The following is a 19,070-nucleotide window of genomic DNA, read 5'->3' as shown; positions in this document are numbered from 1 at the left end:
CCGTTGGGTCACCCTCCAATGGCCACCGCGGCCAGCACGCTGCGGCCGGCGCACCATGCTGATCCGATGGCAGGAGCCAGGTACTTATCCTGGTCTCCCATGGGGTGCAGGACCCAAGCACCTGGGCCATCCTCCACTGCACTCCCTGGCCACAGCAGAGAGCTGGCCTGGAAGAGGGGCAACCGGGACAGAATCCGGCACCCCGACCGGGACTAGAACCCAGTGTGCCGGCGCCGCAAGGCAGAGGATTAGCCTATTGAGCCGCAGCACCAGCCTCCATTTTCAACAAAAATCAAACCAAAAGAATAGGGAGATTATTACTATTCCCAGGAACACCACTACCTATTTTGCTTAAAGCTCATTTAAAAATTTTCTTTTAAATTTCAAATATAAGCTTCAATAATTATTTTTCCATGATTAGACCAAACATGCAGTTACATCTCTCATCAAGGAATCTGACTCTACATATCTGTACTGGGAAGGGGCAGAAGGTCCAAAAATCTTTCTGGACAAAATGCTAGATAACCACATTTTAAAATAATTCTTTTCTCATATGTTATATACACCAAATCTTCAGAAATAAATAAAAAATAAAATACCTTGGAAGTCCTCAGAATTCGGCAACTTGACACCACATACAAAGTAATCCTTATGCTCATTCTGTGAATTTAACCAAAAAATGAAATTAATTCTTCTTATATGTAAATCAGAGACTGTAACTCAGATCCACAGAATTCAAGAGGCAGCACTGACTCAAAAACAATACCGCTTTGGATTCAAAATGTTATCATAACTGTTGATGCAGAATGAGGAGGACAAGATGATTCCTTATACAATTCTCCCTACATTTAAACATACTTGAAATTTTCTATAATAAAAACATTGAAAACATCATATCCCAATAAAAAGTCAGATAAAATAATAATCATAAAAATATCCTCTGGGGGTTGGAATTATGGTATAGCAGGTTAAATTGCTGCTTAAAACACTAGCATCTGATATAAGAGTGCTGGTTTGTGTCCCAGGTGCACCACTTCTGATCTGGCTTCCTGTTAATGTGCCTGGGAAAGCAGAGAAAGATAGCCCAAGTACTTGGGCCACTGCTACCAATGTGGGAGACCAGGATGGAGTTCCTGGCTCCTGGCTTTGGTCTGGCCCAGACCTGGCTGTTGTAGCCACTGGGGAACGGAGTGAACCAGCAAATAGAAGATTTCGCTCTTTCTTTCTCTCTGTCTCTCTCCCTCCCTATCTCTCTCTCTCTCTTTCTCTCTCTCTCTCTCTCTCTCTGATGCTCTGGCATTCAAATAAATAATTAAATCTTTAAAATAAAATCCACTGATGAATTAATATCTATAAATGATTTAAGAACATTCTATGAGAAAAGCAAATCCTATCTGCTCTCTTTAGTCTTTTATATCACTTTTTATTGAAAAGAAAACCATCAAATTTAGCAGATTAGTCCTCTAAAGAAGAGTCCTAATGAGTTTTATTTAAGATATACTTTTTGTACTTCTTCTAAGAAATCAGGTTCAAAAAAACCTTAACTTTCTGCCAGTTTCTCTGAGATTATCTTAAAAACTAGTACAGATAAATTAATTAGTAATGATATTTTTGAAGCAGCATACATAACCTATACGTATGTGTCAGAATTGGTAGTAGTGGATGATTTAGTTAAGTAAAAAGATCCTAAACAGGGGCTAGAGCTGTGGTGCAGCGGGTTAACACCCTGGCCTGAAGAGCTGGCATCCCATATGGGCGCCGGTTCAAGTCCCAGCTGCTCTACTTCCGATCCGTCCCTCTGCTGTGGCCTGGGAAAGTGGCGGAGGTTGGCTCAGGTCCTTGGGCCCCTGCACCTGTGTGGGAGACCCGGAGAAAGCTCCTGGCTCCTGGTTTCCGAACGGCACAGCTCCGGCCATTGTAGCCAACTGGGGAGTAAACCATCGGATGGAAGGAAAAAAAAAAAAAAAAAGATCCTAAACAAATCAGAAATAATTTGTCACTCTAAGCCTTAATTTACTTTTCAAACTCATACTAGATCCTGGCTGAATCACAAGACAGCATACTATTAAGACTCGAACAGTAAGAGGAAATTTCAAGCAAAAACCTTTCCAAAAAGAAAAACATCCAAAAGTTGAACTTACCAAATCAATTGGGTAAATGTAGGAAAGCTCAGAGAGTAACTGCCTGCAACGAATTGTCAACTGAGCATTTGTCTTCAGGAAGAGTTCTCTAAGGAGGAAAGAAAAAGAAGCACAACTGTTAGGAAAATAGGCTTGTATGCTTCATAACACTTTACATATAAACTAATGTGGATGAAGATTAAATGGTCAGCACTAGGCCACAGAAATTCAGAAGTAGGGGTAAGAATAACAGCTACCATTTCTCCTGACCTGTCTCCAAATGCTACCAAACAAGCTAATTATGAGACCCTTCGTGGCTGCCTGCGCCATGCTAAGAGACATAAAGGTACAAATAATCATCCACTAAGCATCTACTACTATATGCTAAGAGTATTACAAATGGTTTATCTAATTATTACAATGACAATAGATTATTATTATAACCATTTATAAACAAGGAAACCAAATTTAGAGACAAATAAACTAACAAAGGTCTCATAGTCAATATTTAATGAGGTTATATTTCCCCCAAAGTAGTATTTCATTTTTCATTCACAACAGTAAGTATTTCAAAAGCAACCTGTTGCAATATTAGATAAATAATAAAGTAAAAATAATATGCAGAAAGTCATAGCATGAGAAGACCCAGCTCTTTTCATTTTATTTTTTTTAAAGATTTACTTTATTTATTTGAAAGACAAAGTTAGAGAGAGAGGTAGAGCCAGAGAGAGGTGTCTTTCATCCACTGGTTCACTCCCCAGATGGGCACAAAGGCCGGAGCCGCGCTCATCTGAAGCCAGGAGCCAGGAGCCTCTTCTGGGTCTCCCATGTGGGTGCAGGGCCCCAAGGACTTGGGCCACCTTCTCCTGCTTTCCTAGGCCACAGCAGAGAGCTAGATCAGAAGTGGAGCAGCCAGGACTTGAACCAATGTCTATATGGTATGCTGGCACTGCAGGTGTCAGCTCTACCTGCTAAGCCACAGCACTGACCCCTCTTCTCTTGACTTTCTGAAGAAACATTAACATTTAAAATGCTCGGGGGCAGGGGGTAGGGGCAGCGCTGCGGCATAATGAGTAGAGCCACTGCCTGCAGTGTCAACATCCCATATGAGCGCCGGTTTGAGATCCGGCTGCTCCACTTCCAATCCAGCTCTCTGCTATGGCCTGGGAAAGCAGTGGAAGATGGCTCAAGTGCTTGGGCCCCTGTACCCGTGTGCGAGACCCAGAAGAGGCTCCTGGCCCCTAGCTTCGAAGCAGCCCAGTTCCAGCCTTTGCAGCCATCTGGGGAGAGAACCAGCGGATGGAAGACCTCTCTCTGACTCTGCCTCCCTGTAATTCTCTTTTTCAAGCAATAAATAAATCTTAAAAAAAATAAATAAATAAAATGCCCAGAATAAACTGTCTGTTCAACTGTGTAAACAATTTAAGGAGAAACCGAGGTAAAGGTAAAATGGAGACATTACAGAATACATTATTCATAACAAGCTCTTTTTAATCATCCCAGAGTTGATGCTAATGAGGAAACTTAGGGTTGGCACCTTTGGCTGATTACTCTCCAGACCTGGTGATGAGAGGGTTGACATTTTCAGTCCTTCCTACCCATACTTGGGAAAGGGAAAGAGGGGAGAAGGCCAGCAACCAAGTACCATAAAAACTCCTGGCCAACACAGGATGAGCTTCTAGATTTGTCTAGGTTCGGAGAGGGTGGCTTGCCTGGTGAAGGCATGGAAGCTCCATGGCTCTCCCTCATAGCTTCCCCTGACCCATTTCTTCCATCTGGCTGTTCATGCATATCCTTTGCAATACCCTTTATTAACAAACCAGTAAATGTACATGTTTCCTTGAGTACTGTGAACAGTTTTACTAACCACAATTTATAGCAGGTCAGAAGCACAGCTCAGAACGTGGGACTTGCAATTAACATCTAAAAGAGAAAGGGAGTCCTGTGGGAGTGATGTATCTTCAGGTAAACAGTGTCAGAACTGAATGAGAATCTGGTGTCAAAAAGTGTTGCGTGGCGTGGTGTGTGAGAGGAGAAAAAACATTGGGTTTTCTCATCTAAAACAGCACTGAAGACTTAATAGGATCCAGGCTTTGCTAGTGAGCTGGACAACCAGCATCTTCCCTGAACCTTGCTTTGCTAATCTGCGAACTGAGAGAATTAGAAGAGGTGGTTTCTGGGTCTAACATTCTTTAATCCTCAATTGCTAAGGTCTCTTGAAGAAAACTGAAAACTTCAGGATGGGAAGACTTTCCGGAAAAGTTAGTGAAGATGAGCAAAGAACAAATATTGTAATGGATTAAGCATGAATTGGATAAAACAGGGAAGCTATCTGCATAAATAAACATTGGGGAGTTACTTAACTGTGGTTGTATAATGCCAATTAAAAAAAGAATACTTATTTGAGAGACAGAGAGAGCACGTATTCCCACCCACTGGTTTATTCCCCAAATGCCCACAAAGACTGGGGCTGGGCTGGGCCAGGAGTGGGGACCCATCCAGGTCTCCATGTGGGGGCAGGAACCTGAGCATTTGCGTCACTGCTGCCTCCCAGAGTGTGCACTGGCAGGAAGCTGGAGTCAGAAGCCAGAGCGGGGAACTGAACCATGATCGCTGAAAGCAGGACGTGGGCATCTTAACAAGTGCCTGAATGCTAGGCTAAATGCCTGCCACTAGGATGCCCACTGAAGGAAGGCCATTCAAACGTTCAGCAGAAGAATCATCACTTCCAGAGAAAAAATATGGTAAAAATGATATTTCAAGAGAAGTCAGCGACAAGGAGGATGAACTAAAAGATGGAGAGAATAATAGAGCTGTTGAGGTAACCCAAATGAGCGGACAAGAAGCAAAAGCCTGAAGAAATCACTGAAGAAGAAAAACTAACCTGTACGCAGAAGACCCAGGAAGACGGAAACACCAGCCAGGGGTTCTGACCTGTAGAACTAGGACCTGCTTGCGTTTCTGCTTACGATGACATCCTAGGAGTTTTGGTAACTGGTCTCTAGCACAAAGCATGGTACAGAGGAGGTGCTGAATAAATATTTGTTGAATAAGTGGATGTGGTGCAGAGGGATATGGAATATAAATTCATACTAAAAATTTTTAAAAAAACATTGCTTTTCCGAATCTCCTCACAGTGAAGTCAACACTGACAGTAATTATTTATTCACTGTTGCATTTACCTTTTTGCAGTACACTCCTTGGTCAGCTCATTTAGGGATTCCTTCTGGAGTTGAAGCTTGAGGTGCTCAGTTGAAAATGCACTTCCTAAAGGGGGAGAGATGGAAGGAGAATTCCAGATGTAACGTTACAGACAGCACTGCTCAGCCACAACCCAACAGGCAGAGCCCAGTGCCCTGACCTTGAGAGGGCAGTAAAAAGCATGAGAAGGTAAAGTGGGTTGAGTACAGAAGACTTTCAGAGGACTAATTATAATAAACTTCCCTACTGGCCCAATTTTCATACAAATCCAGTTTCTAGCAGGGCCAAAGGGTAGGACTCTACCAGAGCCTACTGATTTCTGGACTGCTGACCCAAACTTTGATGAGGTTTTAAAATTCAGAGGTCACTTTAAATAGAGAAGTTAATTTCTTTTCAACCACAAATGCTACACACATTACGGAAAGCTGAAAAAGTAGAGCAGGAAAAATTACCTATATTTTGACTACCCGACTGAAGTTCATAAATTTGAGTAGTTCTTATGAACTTTCATCTTGCTCATAAATATGAGTAGTTTTAGTGAAAAATCATAGGGTACAGGAAATGTGTATTCTGATTTTTCCAAATTATGTCACAAGTATTTTTACATGTTGACAGGTACTATGACGTTATGGCTAAATAAAATTTAACTTCATAGACGTGACTTAGAGAACTATTCCACATTTTAATTGATACCCTCATACCCCAATCTAATTATAGGACACTTAATTTCCTTTATGTGTTTCCTTTATGTGTTTATAGGTCAATGTGCTTATAGGTCAATTTTTGTATTTATATTAACTTTTCGCACCTCGATTTCTGTGATCATAAAATCCTTTTATGAGAGCTTCTTACGTTCTTGACAATCCAGGACTGATTACAACTCCAGAGGTCCTTAAGCACTGAGAAACAGTCTTAAGATTCTAACACACTAAGCTGCAAGTCTTACAGAAGAGTTTAGCTTCATGAACTGTGAGATGGCAAGAAAAGGTGCCCTAAACTCTTCTGCACATCTTCTAGAGGGAGGAACAGAAAGTAGGGTAACTGACCAAAATATACAATTTGGACTTTAGCACTAATTCCACTAACCTAAGTGATTTTATCTAAACACACTCATATTTCCAAGCACCCTTTTCTTCTCTTCCAACTATACTTAAAAAGTGCTTACTCAGGGAATAACCCCCAAATAATTCCTCCCTGAATTTCACCTTAACAATTTTATAAGTCATTTAGGTTGACACCATCCACCCCTCATACTTTCGAAAGAAAGTATGTGAATTCTTACACCAATAGAGAAATTCGCAGTATTATTCTTCATCCCAGATAAAATAGGCTATTTCAACTCTAACAGTGCTAGCAAAACAACAAACAGGAAGCCAAGACAGATCTGAGCTTCAAAATACAAATAGGTGTCTTCCTCCTCAATTTGAGAGGCCCTCGAGACCACGCTATTACATGACAAAAGTAAAAAAATTCTTGCAAGCTCAAAAAATGAAAATTGAATTTTAAAAATATCTTAACCAGCTATGAAAGGCTAAAGGTTAACAATTAGGTAAGTCTGAATGACATATATATATATATATATTCATATATTCATTATACTCTTCTTATTCTTGCAACTTTTCTCCAAGTCTGAAATGATTTCTAAATAAGAGTAGGTCCAGATCCAGAAAGGGGTCACCTGAGAGTTTATGGTTTCCCATAAGCTTTACAAAAACCAAGGCCCTGGAAACTATGCTGGCACCATCTCTCCAAAACATATCAGGTTCCTTTTTCTGTCCAAGGTAAGTAGTACAGCTTCTGGAATACAGGAGTAGGCTCTGGAATAACACTGAATGAGCTTCAGCTACCTGGGTTCAGATAGAAGAACTAAGTATTTGAAGATGCCTCAGAAAACTAAACATAAATTCTAAAAGCAACTTTACAAGGAGTAGTAACTGAGGAAATGGTGTATTTAATCTCTACAGAGGTTGTCCAGGCTAAATGCTATAGCCTGAATACTGTATGACTGGGATCACATCTGGAAGAAATGATTCCATCTTTAAGACCATGCTTCTCACAGAAATTTCTCTCTAGATTCAGCACTGATTAATGACTTTTACTTGATTTAATCTTTACTGTGATGATTACAAAATAATATTCCAACTCCAGTATTGTCTGCATATTTGTCAACTAGTACTCAGAATTCTTCTCTAAGAAAGGGCCCTCCCTTCACAATTAACTGTCTATTACCAGTGTGGAATCATGGATTTCTTTTTGTTTGTCAATGATTCTCTTTTGTTACTATCCATAATTATTTTGGTGCTCAAGGGGTTCCAGATTCAGCAAATAAGACTCTTCAAACATTTCCACTCTCCTTGTAGCATGCTGCCATCATGTTATATGAAATATGCCCTTATTATTTTAAATTCTAGAGAATCTGTAGTGATGCTCCCTTTCACGCCTGATATTGGTAATTTGTGCTTTCTGGTTATTTGGTCAGTCTGGCTATAGGCTTATCAATTTTAGTTATCTTTGCAAAGAATCATCTTTTGATTTCATTGATAGCCTCTATTCATTTTATGCTTTCAATTCTATCAGTTTCTGCTTTTACTGTCCCCTTATGGTTGATTGGGGTTTCAATTGCTCTTTTTGCCTGGTTTCTTGAGGTACAAGCTTAGATAACTGACTGGAGATTTTTTTTTCCATTTCTAATATAAGCATCAAATGCTATATAATTCCCCCTCATCTTATATCACTTCAAATACTCATGTGATGTTTTCATTTTCATTAGTCAAAATATTTTGTAATTTGCCTTATTTCTTCTTTGATCCATAGCTTCTTAGATGTGTGCTCTGTAGTTTTCCAATATTTAGAATTTTTCAGATATTTTTCCATAAGTAATTTGTTGTTTATTTCTGTTTTGGTGAAAGAACATACTTTATATAATTTTAATTATTTTGTGTTTTTGTATTATGGTATCAAATATGATCTGTCTGGTAGACTGTTCCGAATATACTTGGAAAAAAAGTATATTCTATAGTATTCAGTGGAATGGGATAGTATCAAGTAAGCTGATAGTATTGTTAAGGTCTTTCTTTATTCTTCTTGATTTTCTACTTATTCTATCAACTATGGAGAGTTGAGTGTTGCATGCATTTAGTCTTTGTCTTCTAGCCACTGTAGGTTTTGACTCCTGTCCAGAGATGGCAGTTGCAGCTCTGCCCCTGAAGGCTTAATGCTATTGTTCTTAGAGAAGAAGTGTTGTGCTTTTCTTCCTGAACAACTACTCCTCCAGAATTACAGCTCTGATCTCCAGCCCTGCCCTCAGTCTTTCTTGTGAATATCCAGAGGTCTACGCCAAAGGAGCTGCAAGCAAGTATGAATTGTCTTATACCTGCTGTAATCTCACACCAACCCCCACATGGCCATTAACCATTTGTTAAAAGCTTTAGCTGCATTATTTTACCTCCTATTCAGTGCCCTCAGCTTCTTCCCATGCTCTGCCACTGGTAATCAGTACCTCACATCTGTCTCTTCTTGAAGGTACTTACTTGTCTTGCCCAGCAGGCTACTTGGGTGCTCTGAGGTCTTGGTTTCTCTGATAGAGTCTACAGAAGTGATGACTTTGTACAGTATCCAATTTTTTCTGGTTGTTAGGGTAGACATCAAAGCACTTCTGGATCTCTACATTTGAGGCAGAGGCTGAAAGTCTAATGTAAGGATAGTCAATTGATCTTTTCTGTTCTTTGGATTTTGTTCCTCTTGTGTTAGCTATTCTTTTCAACTTGGTCTTGTTCGTGATTTTCCCTCAAGTACCTGCTGACCTTTGGTTCTCCCTTCAAATTCATAAATATGTGACTAGAATAATGGTATTGACACTTGTACAGGTTTTCTTTGAAGCTGTAAAAATCTACTTACATAAAAGCCCTCATACTTCAGTACAAGTTCAGTATAATCAAGCAGGTCCTGTTGATAATTAGGAAATCCTTCAAGGTATATATGTGGCGCGAAGATACTACCTTTATTTTCAACTACTGCAACTGTCAAATAAGTAGAACTTTACTTTGGAATTGTGTTATTTTAGGGTATTTCACTCCTAAGTAGAGCTGCCTTTCATGTTCTCCTCTGGGTCGGTTGTAAAAGTCCACAGTCACTTTAGGCTCTGTTCCATTTCTCGACCACGCCAAACACTTACACCATGGGACCTGACCAGGTCAAGAATCCATTAAGTTTAGAAAGTAGCAAGAGCAAAAGTTACAGGGAATTATTCCAGACATGCAGAAGAAAGCGAATAGGCCAGCAGGTCCATCTACAGTTAGCTCCTATGCTCTACAATTGGAGATTCCAAGCTCGGAGTTTTGGAGGGTGTTCTCTGCCAGGAGCCCCCACAACAGGCTTCTCCATTTGTGTTGAGTTTTTCTCTACTCCAGCTTACTGAAGAAAACAGTCCTATCTACTTTATGTCAAGAACTATATCAAAGGTTTTGCTATTCTGGTGGCACCCACTTTTGTTTTCATCATCACTATAAATTTATTTTTTTATAAAAAAGATTTATTTTTTAAATTTTACTATCATATCAGTGTCACTGAAAAAAGGGGAAAAATAAATGCACGTTCTTGGTTACCATTTCCAAAGTCACTTTTTGAAACATTTAGCTCTGTCTACCTGTTAAGTAAAAGCATTCCTAGCTTCAGCAAGAATATGAGTCTAGCACCACAATTTTTCTTAAAAAAAACTTATTTATTTATATTGAAGGCAGACTTAGAGGCAGAGACAGAGGCAGAGAGAGAAAGGTCTTCAGAATCAAATGTCACTATTGTCTCCTGTGAATTCAGTCTTTAAAGTACATGAATCTCCAGGCTGGCATTGTGGCACAGCAGGTTAAGTGTATGCCTAGGGCACTGGCTTCCCTTGTGAGAGCCGGTTCAAGTCCTGGCTACTCCACTTCCAATCCAGCTCCCAGCTAATTCACCTGGAAAAGCAAGTGCCTGGGCCCCTGCACTCATATGGGAGGCCCTGATGGAGATTCAGACTCCTGGTTTTGGCCCAGTCCTGCCATGGCCAACGCGGCCATTTGGGCAGCAAACCAGCAGGTAGAAGTCTCTCTCTCTGTCTCTCCCTCCCTCCCTCCCTCCCTCCCTCCCTATCTCTCCCTATCTGATTCTTATTTTCAAATAAATAAATAAATCTTTAAAGAAAAAAAAAGAGTATGAATCTTGCTTTGATAAAAAACAAAACAGGGGCTAGCGCTGTGGTATAGCAGGTAAAGCTGCCACCTGCAGCACTGGTGTCTCATATGGGCCCTGGTTCCAGTCCTGGCTGCTCCACTTCTAATCTAGCTCCCTGCTAATGAACCTCGGAAAGCAGCAGAGGATGGCCCACATCCTTGGGCACCTGCACCCATGTGGGAGACCTGGAAGAAGCTCCTGGCTTCAGATCGGAAGATCTCTCTCTCGCGTTCTGGCTCTGTGTCTCTCCCTTCCCTCCTCGCTCTCACTCTCTGTAAATCTGCTTTTCAAATAAATAAATACAGCTTAAAAAAAGAATATAAAACACAGTCTCTTTTGGAAGTTTCTTACCAGAGTTTGGTCTCAGACTGGCTATTGTCAAAGTTACAATTAAAAATCAATTAAATGCCATTTTTCTAGATTTTTTTTACATGAAGTTAGATAACCAAAAAGCAGCATACTTGGACAAATTTAGCTTCCCTTCCTGTAGAAATGCCTTTTCTGAACTATGATTTATGATGCTGCCCTTCTTAAGGGTTAAGACAGTTCTTGCTGTAACATTTACAAAATTGCAACTGACGGTATTTCATTATGATATTTAATATCTTGCATACAACAAACTGCATGCTAAATTCCTCTCAGAATTTAATGCCAAGAGATTACTATTTTTCCCCTTAAATAACTGATAGGCTTCTCTGTAACAGACAATGGGAAGAAATTTTCATACCTCTACAAAATTGCTTGACCACTGAGGTCAGAGCTAATTTTAGTACTTAATGACAAATAGATCCCATGGGAGGCAGTACAGCGTATTTGGAAAGCCCATGAACTCAGGAAACAGATCTGGATTGAAATCCAGCCTCTGCTCCATTGAATACTCCAAACAAGTTTCAACTTCCCTGAGCTTAACTTGCCTCATCCGTACAATGGAGATGATTTTACTTTTTCCCCAATATTTGCACTCTCTGCCTGTCCCCTTGAAGTTCCAAGAAGGCAGAGAAAAATCACATAGTCTGATTTTGCTTTAAAATAATAACCACAAAGCACAAATAGGCACACTGTTCAACAATCCTACGGCAATTCAATAATTTGTTTGCTTTCCCACCCTTAGAGATGACTATTCCATACATATCCCACAATCCTTAAGTCTTCCTCTAACTCATCTCATACTATCCTGAAGTAATAGGATTCCTTCCCAGTCCTACTCAGCGCTAGTATGTAAACTCACCAAGCTCTACACCATTTCCTCAGCTTCTTCCTCGTGTTCAATGGACACGAAAAATATCTTCACCTGTACTCTGAACTCCTTTTCATTCCAACCCCACGTCATGCTACTCTAACACAGTACATTCCAGCTACAGTGCCTCTTTTTTATTCCACAGGCCAAGTCCTTTACACATTGAGGTCTTTTCAATTGCTGATCCCTCAGGTCTTGCAAGCTGAGTTCCTAAAGCAAGCCTCCCCTGAGCAATCTGTGAAAAACCATCTCCTGAGGGGCAGGCATTTGGACGCGCAGTGAAGAGGCCAGGTAGCATGCATGCACTCTATGCTGGAGTGTCTGGGTTCAAGTACTGGTTCTGCTCCGGATTCCAGCTTCCTGCAAATAGCAAACTGGGTGGCAGCAGGTGAGGGCTCAAGATTTGGGTGTCTGCAACCAATGTGGCAGACCCAGATTGAGTTCCTGGTTCTTGGTTCAGCCTGGCCCAGTCGCAGCTGTTGCAGGGATTTGGGAGTGAAAAGCAAAGACTGGGCCAGATCAAAGCTATGAACTAGGAACTCATTCCTGGTCTCCCATCTACCTAGCAGGGGCCCAGGTACTTCAGCCATTACATGCTCAACATTCACATCTAGAAATGTTCACTTAAGTTTTTCAGTTCACTTGAATAAATACCTAAGAGTGTGATTGCTGGGTTTATGCTAATTCAATGTTTGTATTTATGAAACTGCCACAGTCTTCCAAAGTAGCTCTACCATTTTGCATTCCCACCAGCAGTGAGTGACAGTTCCTGTTCCTCTGGCCCCCAGTCGGCATTTGTCATTGTCAGGTTTTGGGATTTTAGCCATTCTAACAAGCATGTAGCAGAATCTCATTACTGTTTAATCTGGATTTTCCCCAAGACAATTTTGAGTGTAATCAAATTTTTGATTTTCATTTTTATGATTATTATTGAGGTTGAGTTCATCTTCATACACTTCTTGGTCCTTTGTTTTTTTCTTTTAATAAAGGCTAGGTCAAGTTTTTGCCCATTTTTCTATTTAATCCTTATTTTTTTCATATTGTTTCTTAGAACTTCTTCATGTATTCTGGATATAAAATCCTTTCTGATGGAGGACTTTGGGACTGCTTACTTACCTCATGGCTTGTTTTTCACTCTTTCTAAAGCTCCCTTTAAAAAAATTTCCAGTATTATTCTAAAAATATTTATGTATTTATGTATTTAATTTATCTAGAGGCAGAGAGACAGAGAACTGGGATCTACTGGTATATTCCCCAAAGAACTGCAACAGTGGGAACTGTAGCTGGCTGAAGTCAGGAGTTGGGAACTCCATCTGTCTGCCCCGGGGGTGGCAGGGACCAGGGTGTGCATCGGCAGGAAGCTGGAATCAGCAGCAGAGCTGGGACTCAAACCCAGACACTCATATAACGAAGCCATGTTCCAAGAAGAATTTTAACTGCTAGGGCAAATGCCCACCCCTAACTAAGTGTGGGGAGCAACTCGGACTAGACTAAGTTACTGGAATTAAGACTTATTCTATGCATCTGCTCTCCCACAATATGGCGCTGAGAAGGGAGAAACAGCTTCTACACAGCTGCCTCCAGTTCAACCAATAAACAGCAGGACCTGCTCCTGATTGGAGGAGAGCAGCGTACTCGGCGTGTGGGTAGCAGAGTTGGGATTGGCAGAAGAGGACTATATAGGAGGAGAGAGATGGCATGGTGGTGTGGGTTGGTTGGAGAGTGCGTTGGAGAGTTCGCGGGGAAGTTCGTTACTTCGTTCTTTCTCACTTCTCTCTACTCATTCTTGCTTTGGGAGTTTGCTGTTTACTTATTCTTACTTTACTATAGAAAGGACTTGTAAAAAAAGGGAACAACAAGCGTCCGGTCCGGTGCGGCTCCTCCGCGTGCGGAGGAGCAGCAAATGGTTTTACAAAACCAAGTGTATGTAAGTTCAGTGTCAGTGTCTCACTGTACACACGTATTAATGTATCTTGATGTTAGGTGTCCATTTTGAGTCAACATGAGGATTTAAGGAATGTCAGAGATTACTTCTCAGCTTTTTGGCTAAGATCAAGTGGGGAATGTGGCAGGGGGAACCGCCCTTCCACGGAGGTTTGCCTGTTTCTACCTTTCACAGGCTACATACAATGCTAGTAGCTACAAGTAAGTACATGTTAATAGCAGAAATTCCAGGAAAAACGGTCATCAGGCTCTGAAACTTTTGAAAGGCAGATATAAATTATTTTGAAGGAAGCCTCTTTAGGAATTTCTCTCAATAGCTATAAAAAATCAGAGCACACACAGACTAATCAACATTTTGGTTCTTCTCTCATTTCAAATAAATACACCTTGAGTTAAAAAATTATGAGGGGGCCAGAGCTGTGGTATAGCAGGTAAGGCTGTCACCTGCAGTGTCAGCATCCAATATGGGTGCCAGTTCGAGTCCTGGCTGCTCCTCTTCCCATCCAGCTCTCTGCTATGGCCTGGGAAAGCAGTAGAAGATGGCCCAAGTCTTTGGGCCCCTGCACCCACATGGGAGACCTGGAAGAAGCTCCTGGCTCCTGGCTTTGGATCGGTACAACTCCGGCCATTGTGACCAGTTGGGGTGTGAACCAATGGATGGAAGATCGATCTCTCTCTCTCTTTCTCTGCCTCTCTTTCTCTGTGTAACTCTGCCTTTAAAGCAAATAATAAAATAAAAAAATAAAAGATAAAAAAATTATGAGAAGTAGCTTTTGGAGCTAAGAAGAGAAAACTGTTGCACAGTCCTTAGTAATGTCTGTAATTTCAAATAGAAACCTATGACCTTTTTATAGAATCGAAAGCTTCAATCTCAATATACCATATGATTCTTCTTTTACCTAAGATGTAGGCAAAAGTATACAATGTCTGACCAAGCAGAAGATGGTACAACATGTAGAACTATATTTGTAGGTCACCATCATTACACAGATTTTTTCCGAAGTGACAAAAGGAAACTATTATTATTGATGATAGTCATTTGAAACATTTCTTATTCTGGCAATAATTTTTTATTTACTGAAATTACCAAGAGAATAATTTATTTACCCAAATCTGAGCAATGAAATCTCATATATCTGATCCTTTCTACACACTTAAGTCAACAAAGCAACGTATTTGTTTTTGCTTTTGTTTACCAAACGGAATTAAAAAGTCTATGGAAAACAGGAAAAGTGTATGGCTGGTTAAGGAATTCTAGTGAGTCATTCCCACCAGAGACTTTCTGGTTAACAAAGGGCACCTTTAGCCATTTAGGTGAGATCAACTATTTTTTTTTGGGGGGGGGGTGAAAGGGAGGGCATCTTTTATCGTTGGGAAATGCATCGTTGGCATTAAATTTTTAAATAATAAATAGATTACTTAAAAAGGTAAACAGATTCCCACAGTCTCTGCCAATCCTACCCTTGTGAAATATCCAGGATCTTACAGCTGGAAGAAATCGTATATAAATCAGAATTTTTTGTTTTATTTGTAAATCGACAATAAATCAAAAAAGGTTGAATGGCTTGTCTAAGGACAAACTAAGAAAATGGCAGATCTTCAATCCAAATCAAAGCAATCTGTGGAGAAAACTCACTTTGCCCATCTTACAATAAAAAGGAATACAGAAAAACAAAGTGCTCTAGCTAAGGCTCCACAGCCAAATGGAGAAAGAGCAAGCTGTCAGTTTACCTATTGTACACATAATAAAGAAAGCAGCAGTATTCTGTTTCATGGGAGCAAGACAGACTTTGGAGCCAGAGAAACTTATATTTGAATTTGGATCTGTCATTTACTTGTGACCTTGGGAAATGTATCTGAGACTGTTTTCCTCATTTGGGAAAAGGGAGTAAAAATTATCTCTTAGGACTATTTTAAGAAATAAATGATAAACCATAACTAAAAGACCTGGCAATGTTACAGGATTCCAATAAAAGTAATCACTTTCACAAGATTTATGTGGGATTGAAATGAATGTACTTGCAAGGTTTTAGATAGTATGGAATATTGAGAATCGCACAACAAAATTTGGAGTAAAAAGATCTGGGCTCCCATTTCAACTTCGTTCTGAATAATCTATATGTTCCTGGCCAAGTCCTTCATCTTCCCAGTGCCTCAAGTATAAAATGAAGATAACAACAATGGTCCCACTTAGCTTTCAGGGATATGTTAAGGATAAAAAATGATAATCTCTGTGCAAACACTTTCTAACTATAAAGTAATACAGGTGCAGGTGCTGGGATTCAGCAGGTACAGGCACACTTAGCATGCCCACATCCCACATTGCAGTTCCATTTGAAGTCCTAGCTACTCCACTTTCAATCCAGCTTCCTGCTAATGCATCCTGGGAGGCAGCAGGTGACAGCTCAAAAGCATGGACCCCTGCCACCCACATGGGAGGTCCAGGTGAAGTTCCAGGCTCTGGCCCAGTCCAGCTGTTGTGGGCAATTGGGAAATGAACCAACAGATGGAAAATCTCTCTATCTCTCTCATCTCATCTCATCTCATCTCATTTTGCCTCTCAAGGAGATGAAAAAATAAACATTAAAAAAATTAAGCCACATGCATAACCATATTATTACAATCAAGAACCAAGTGCGCTAAAGAGTAGCTTTTTGCTTGGGGCCAGCACGGTGGTGTAGCGGGTAAGCCTTCACCTGTGGTGCTGGCATCCCATAAGGGGGCTGGTTCATGTCCAGCTGCTCCACTTCCAATCCAGCTCTCTGCTTATGGCCTGGGAAAGCAGTAGAAGATGGCCCAAGAGTTTGGGTCCCTACAACTGTGTGGGAGACTCAGAAAAAGCTCCTGGCTCCTGGCTCTGGATTGGCCCAGCTATGGCCATTGCGGCCATTTGGGGAGCGAACCAGTGCATTGGACGACCTTTCTCTCTGTCTCTCCCTCTTTCTTTCTGTAACTCTACCTCTCAAAACAACAAATAAAATCTTAAAAAAAAAAAAAAAAAAGTAGCTTCTTCCTACAAACTTAGACTTCTGCTTTTATAAAGTTAATATCACTTTCTAGGTCCCACTAATGTAGTCTCGGATTTTTATCAACATTCTTTTCTAAGAGATCTAGGTTCTGCTGAACACATTTCCTTAAAAAAAAAAAATTCAACGTTTTAAGCCATTTTTTAAAACACTTCTCCAACAAACTAATTTTTTAAAAGTTTTTCTTCTCAAATATTTGAAGGTTGACTTAGGACCAAAAAATTAATAGAACAACAGAATTAGTTAATGGGAAGGTTAATTGACTTAAGGCACTAATGAGAAATTATTGCTTATTAAACATTGTAAGTTACCAATATCTTCCAGGAATGAAAACACAAACATTATTAAAAACTAATACTGGAAAGATCAGCTCATGACCCAGCTGGAAGCTGTTGTAGATGGCAAGTTAAGACCCACTGCAATGCTTTTGAGGTACAGAAGGCAAAACTTATGTGTATGCAATAATGAGGCCCCCAGAGTCACGTGGCCACTCAACAAGTCAGCAGTATGCAGAGAAATGATCTTTTTGTCTCTTTCCAATGCTGCAATGAACTTTTATAGGCAAAAATCTAAAACATATAGGCACCTGATTTCTTCCAAGTGTTTCACAAATTAATACTTAACAGTACTGTATCAGCAGTAACCTTACTGAACAGATACTTCAAAAGATGACAAAATTAAATGTACGGTCACTCAGAAGAATCCATTGTAAAGTCAAGATTAAATTTCATATATTACTGACTTTATATTCTAACCAAATTCTTGAGCTCAGATTCAAGTGCCTAGATAAGCACTAAGTAGCAAAGTCATAATACATAACTCACTAGTGACATGCATATTGGCAAACCATTTCAGTAGTGCCTAGCTAACACATTAAATCAAGCTACAAATACAAGTCAGAAATCACTGTTTACCAACACATCTGCTAATAATCTGATGGTAGCCATTTTGGGATTTCCTTCTATCTTAATAGGTACCAATGCAAGTCAGGAATATAATCAAAGTACATCTCCTTATCTTTTTATAATATTAGAAAATAATATACATTCCATGGGCTAATTTATACCTCCAACTACTTATGAAAGGTAGTATTATATGGTGACTGAAAGTTCTAATCAGTGGAAGATTTTACTCCAAACATGCACTCTCATTAGCTATGTGAATTTAAGTAAACTATGTAACTTCTTTGGCCCTGACCTATAGCTTCCTTAACTGTAAATGTAAATAATATTAGTATCTACTTTATAAAGTTATCATGTCAATTAAACAACAACATATCTATAGGGTAAAACTCATTGCACTTGAAACATTGTAGCTACTGGTATTGTTATTCCTATTATTAGAAAAAAAAGCAAAAGCACTAACTTTAAAATCCTGTGGTGTTTTTCTTTTGAAAACTGATGATCCTGAAAAGTGCAAGATATACAGAAATACATGCTACAGGTAGCAGGTAATATGAATAGGGCAAAAGTTGATGGGATTTCCCAAGTCACCTAAGAAATGTCTTTTCATGGAGGATGAGCCCTTGGAAGCAGGTATTGTATGTACACAATTCTATACTTACTTGGAGTCATTCTATCAGAAACTATGAAAATGAACTTTACTTACAATGTCTCACTCCATTAGACTCTCATTTATAGAAGTGAATATGCAAGCTATAATGGAATGCAGATAGTTTGAACAATCACTGCCAAACAATGCAGACTTTTTCCACTCTGTATTTCTCAGAAGGGGACCAATCATCCAAAATGAATGCTAAACTAGAAACTAGACAAGTCTTTCTTTACCAATAGTGTCCACAGATAATTATGAATGTGATTCATGCATTCAACAAACATTTATTGAATGCTTAGTCTACCCCAGGCACTATAGCATACCCAAAGACATAAGAGTATTTAGCACAGTACTTGGGGCAGTGGGTGTTCTCAGAGACCACATAGTCTACAGGAAGAGATGGATAATCACACTTCTATCAAGGAAGAAACACTCAGCAGACCTTCTAACCTGGGCGATAAAGATCAGGGCAGAAGGAGAAGAGATCCAGTGAGGTCTTTCTGGAGAATTCAACATTTAAGCAAAGGCCTGAATGCAGGTGAGACAGAGCAAAGGACAATTAAGGAGCTGAAAAACATTTTGTGTGGTTGAAGCAGGCATTTAGGGAGTAAAGCAGCAGATGGAAGAGCTGTCTGTCTGTTTTGTTCTGTCTCTCTGCCTATAAATGAAGTGAAAAATAAGTAAGTTAAAAACAAAAAAACAAACAAACAAAAAAAAAGGAAACAGAAAGTCCGTTAGTTGTTACTTCGGACTGTAGAGAGGGGGAATATGAAATGAATA

The 19,070-nt window shown here is 39.8% G+C and overlaps 1 protein-coding gene across 9 annotated transcripts in view; it reads right to left on the bottom strand.

The window, feature by feature from the left end:
* UVRAG (UV radiation resistance associated) overlaps positions 1-19,070 on the bottom strand; it is a 327,227-nt gene that overhangs the window by 128,952 nt on the left and 179,205 nt on the right. For all 9 annotated transcript variants that reach the window (XR_016232752.1, XR_016232751.1, XM_017344617.4 and 6 more), the window contains 3 exons: positions 5,303-5,387; positions 2,142-2,229; positions 600-660 (listed from right to left, as the gene is read on the bottom strand). Coding sequence is in view for 7 of the 9 variants with exons in the window: in XM_017344617.4 (XP_017200106.3) it covers positions 600-660; positions 2,142-2,229; positions 5,303-5,387 (234 nt within the window). In the remaining 2 variants the exon portion in view is untranslated. The remainder of the gene's footprint in view (positions 1-599; positions 661-2,141; positions 2,230-5,302; positions 5,388-19,070) is intronic.

The sequence above is a fragment of the Oryctolagus cuniculus genome, chromosome 1 (assembly GCF_051225735.1).
Source record: "Oryctolagus cuniculus isolate XC-2025 breed Fujian yellow rabbit chromosome 1, ASM5122573v1, whole genome shotgun sequence".
NCBI lineage: Eukaryota > Metazoa > Chordata > Mammalia > Lagomorpha > Leporidae > Oryctolagus > Oryctolagus cuniculus.
Note: the sequence above shows the minus strand (reverse complement) of the source record. Positions and strands in the feature narration are given on the sequence as shown.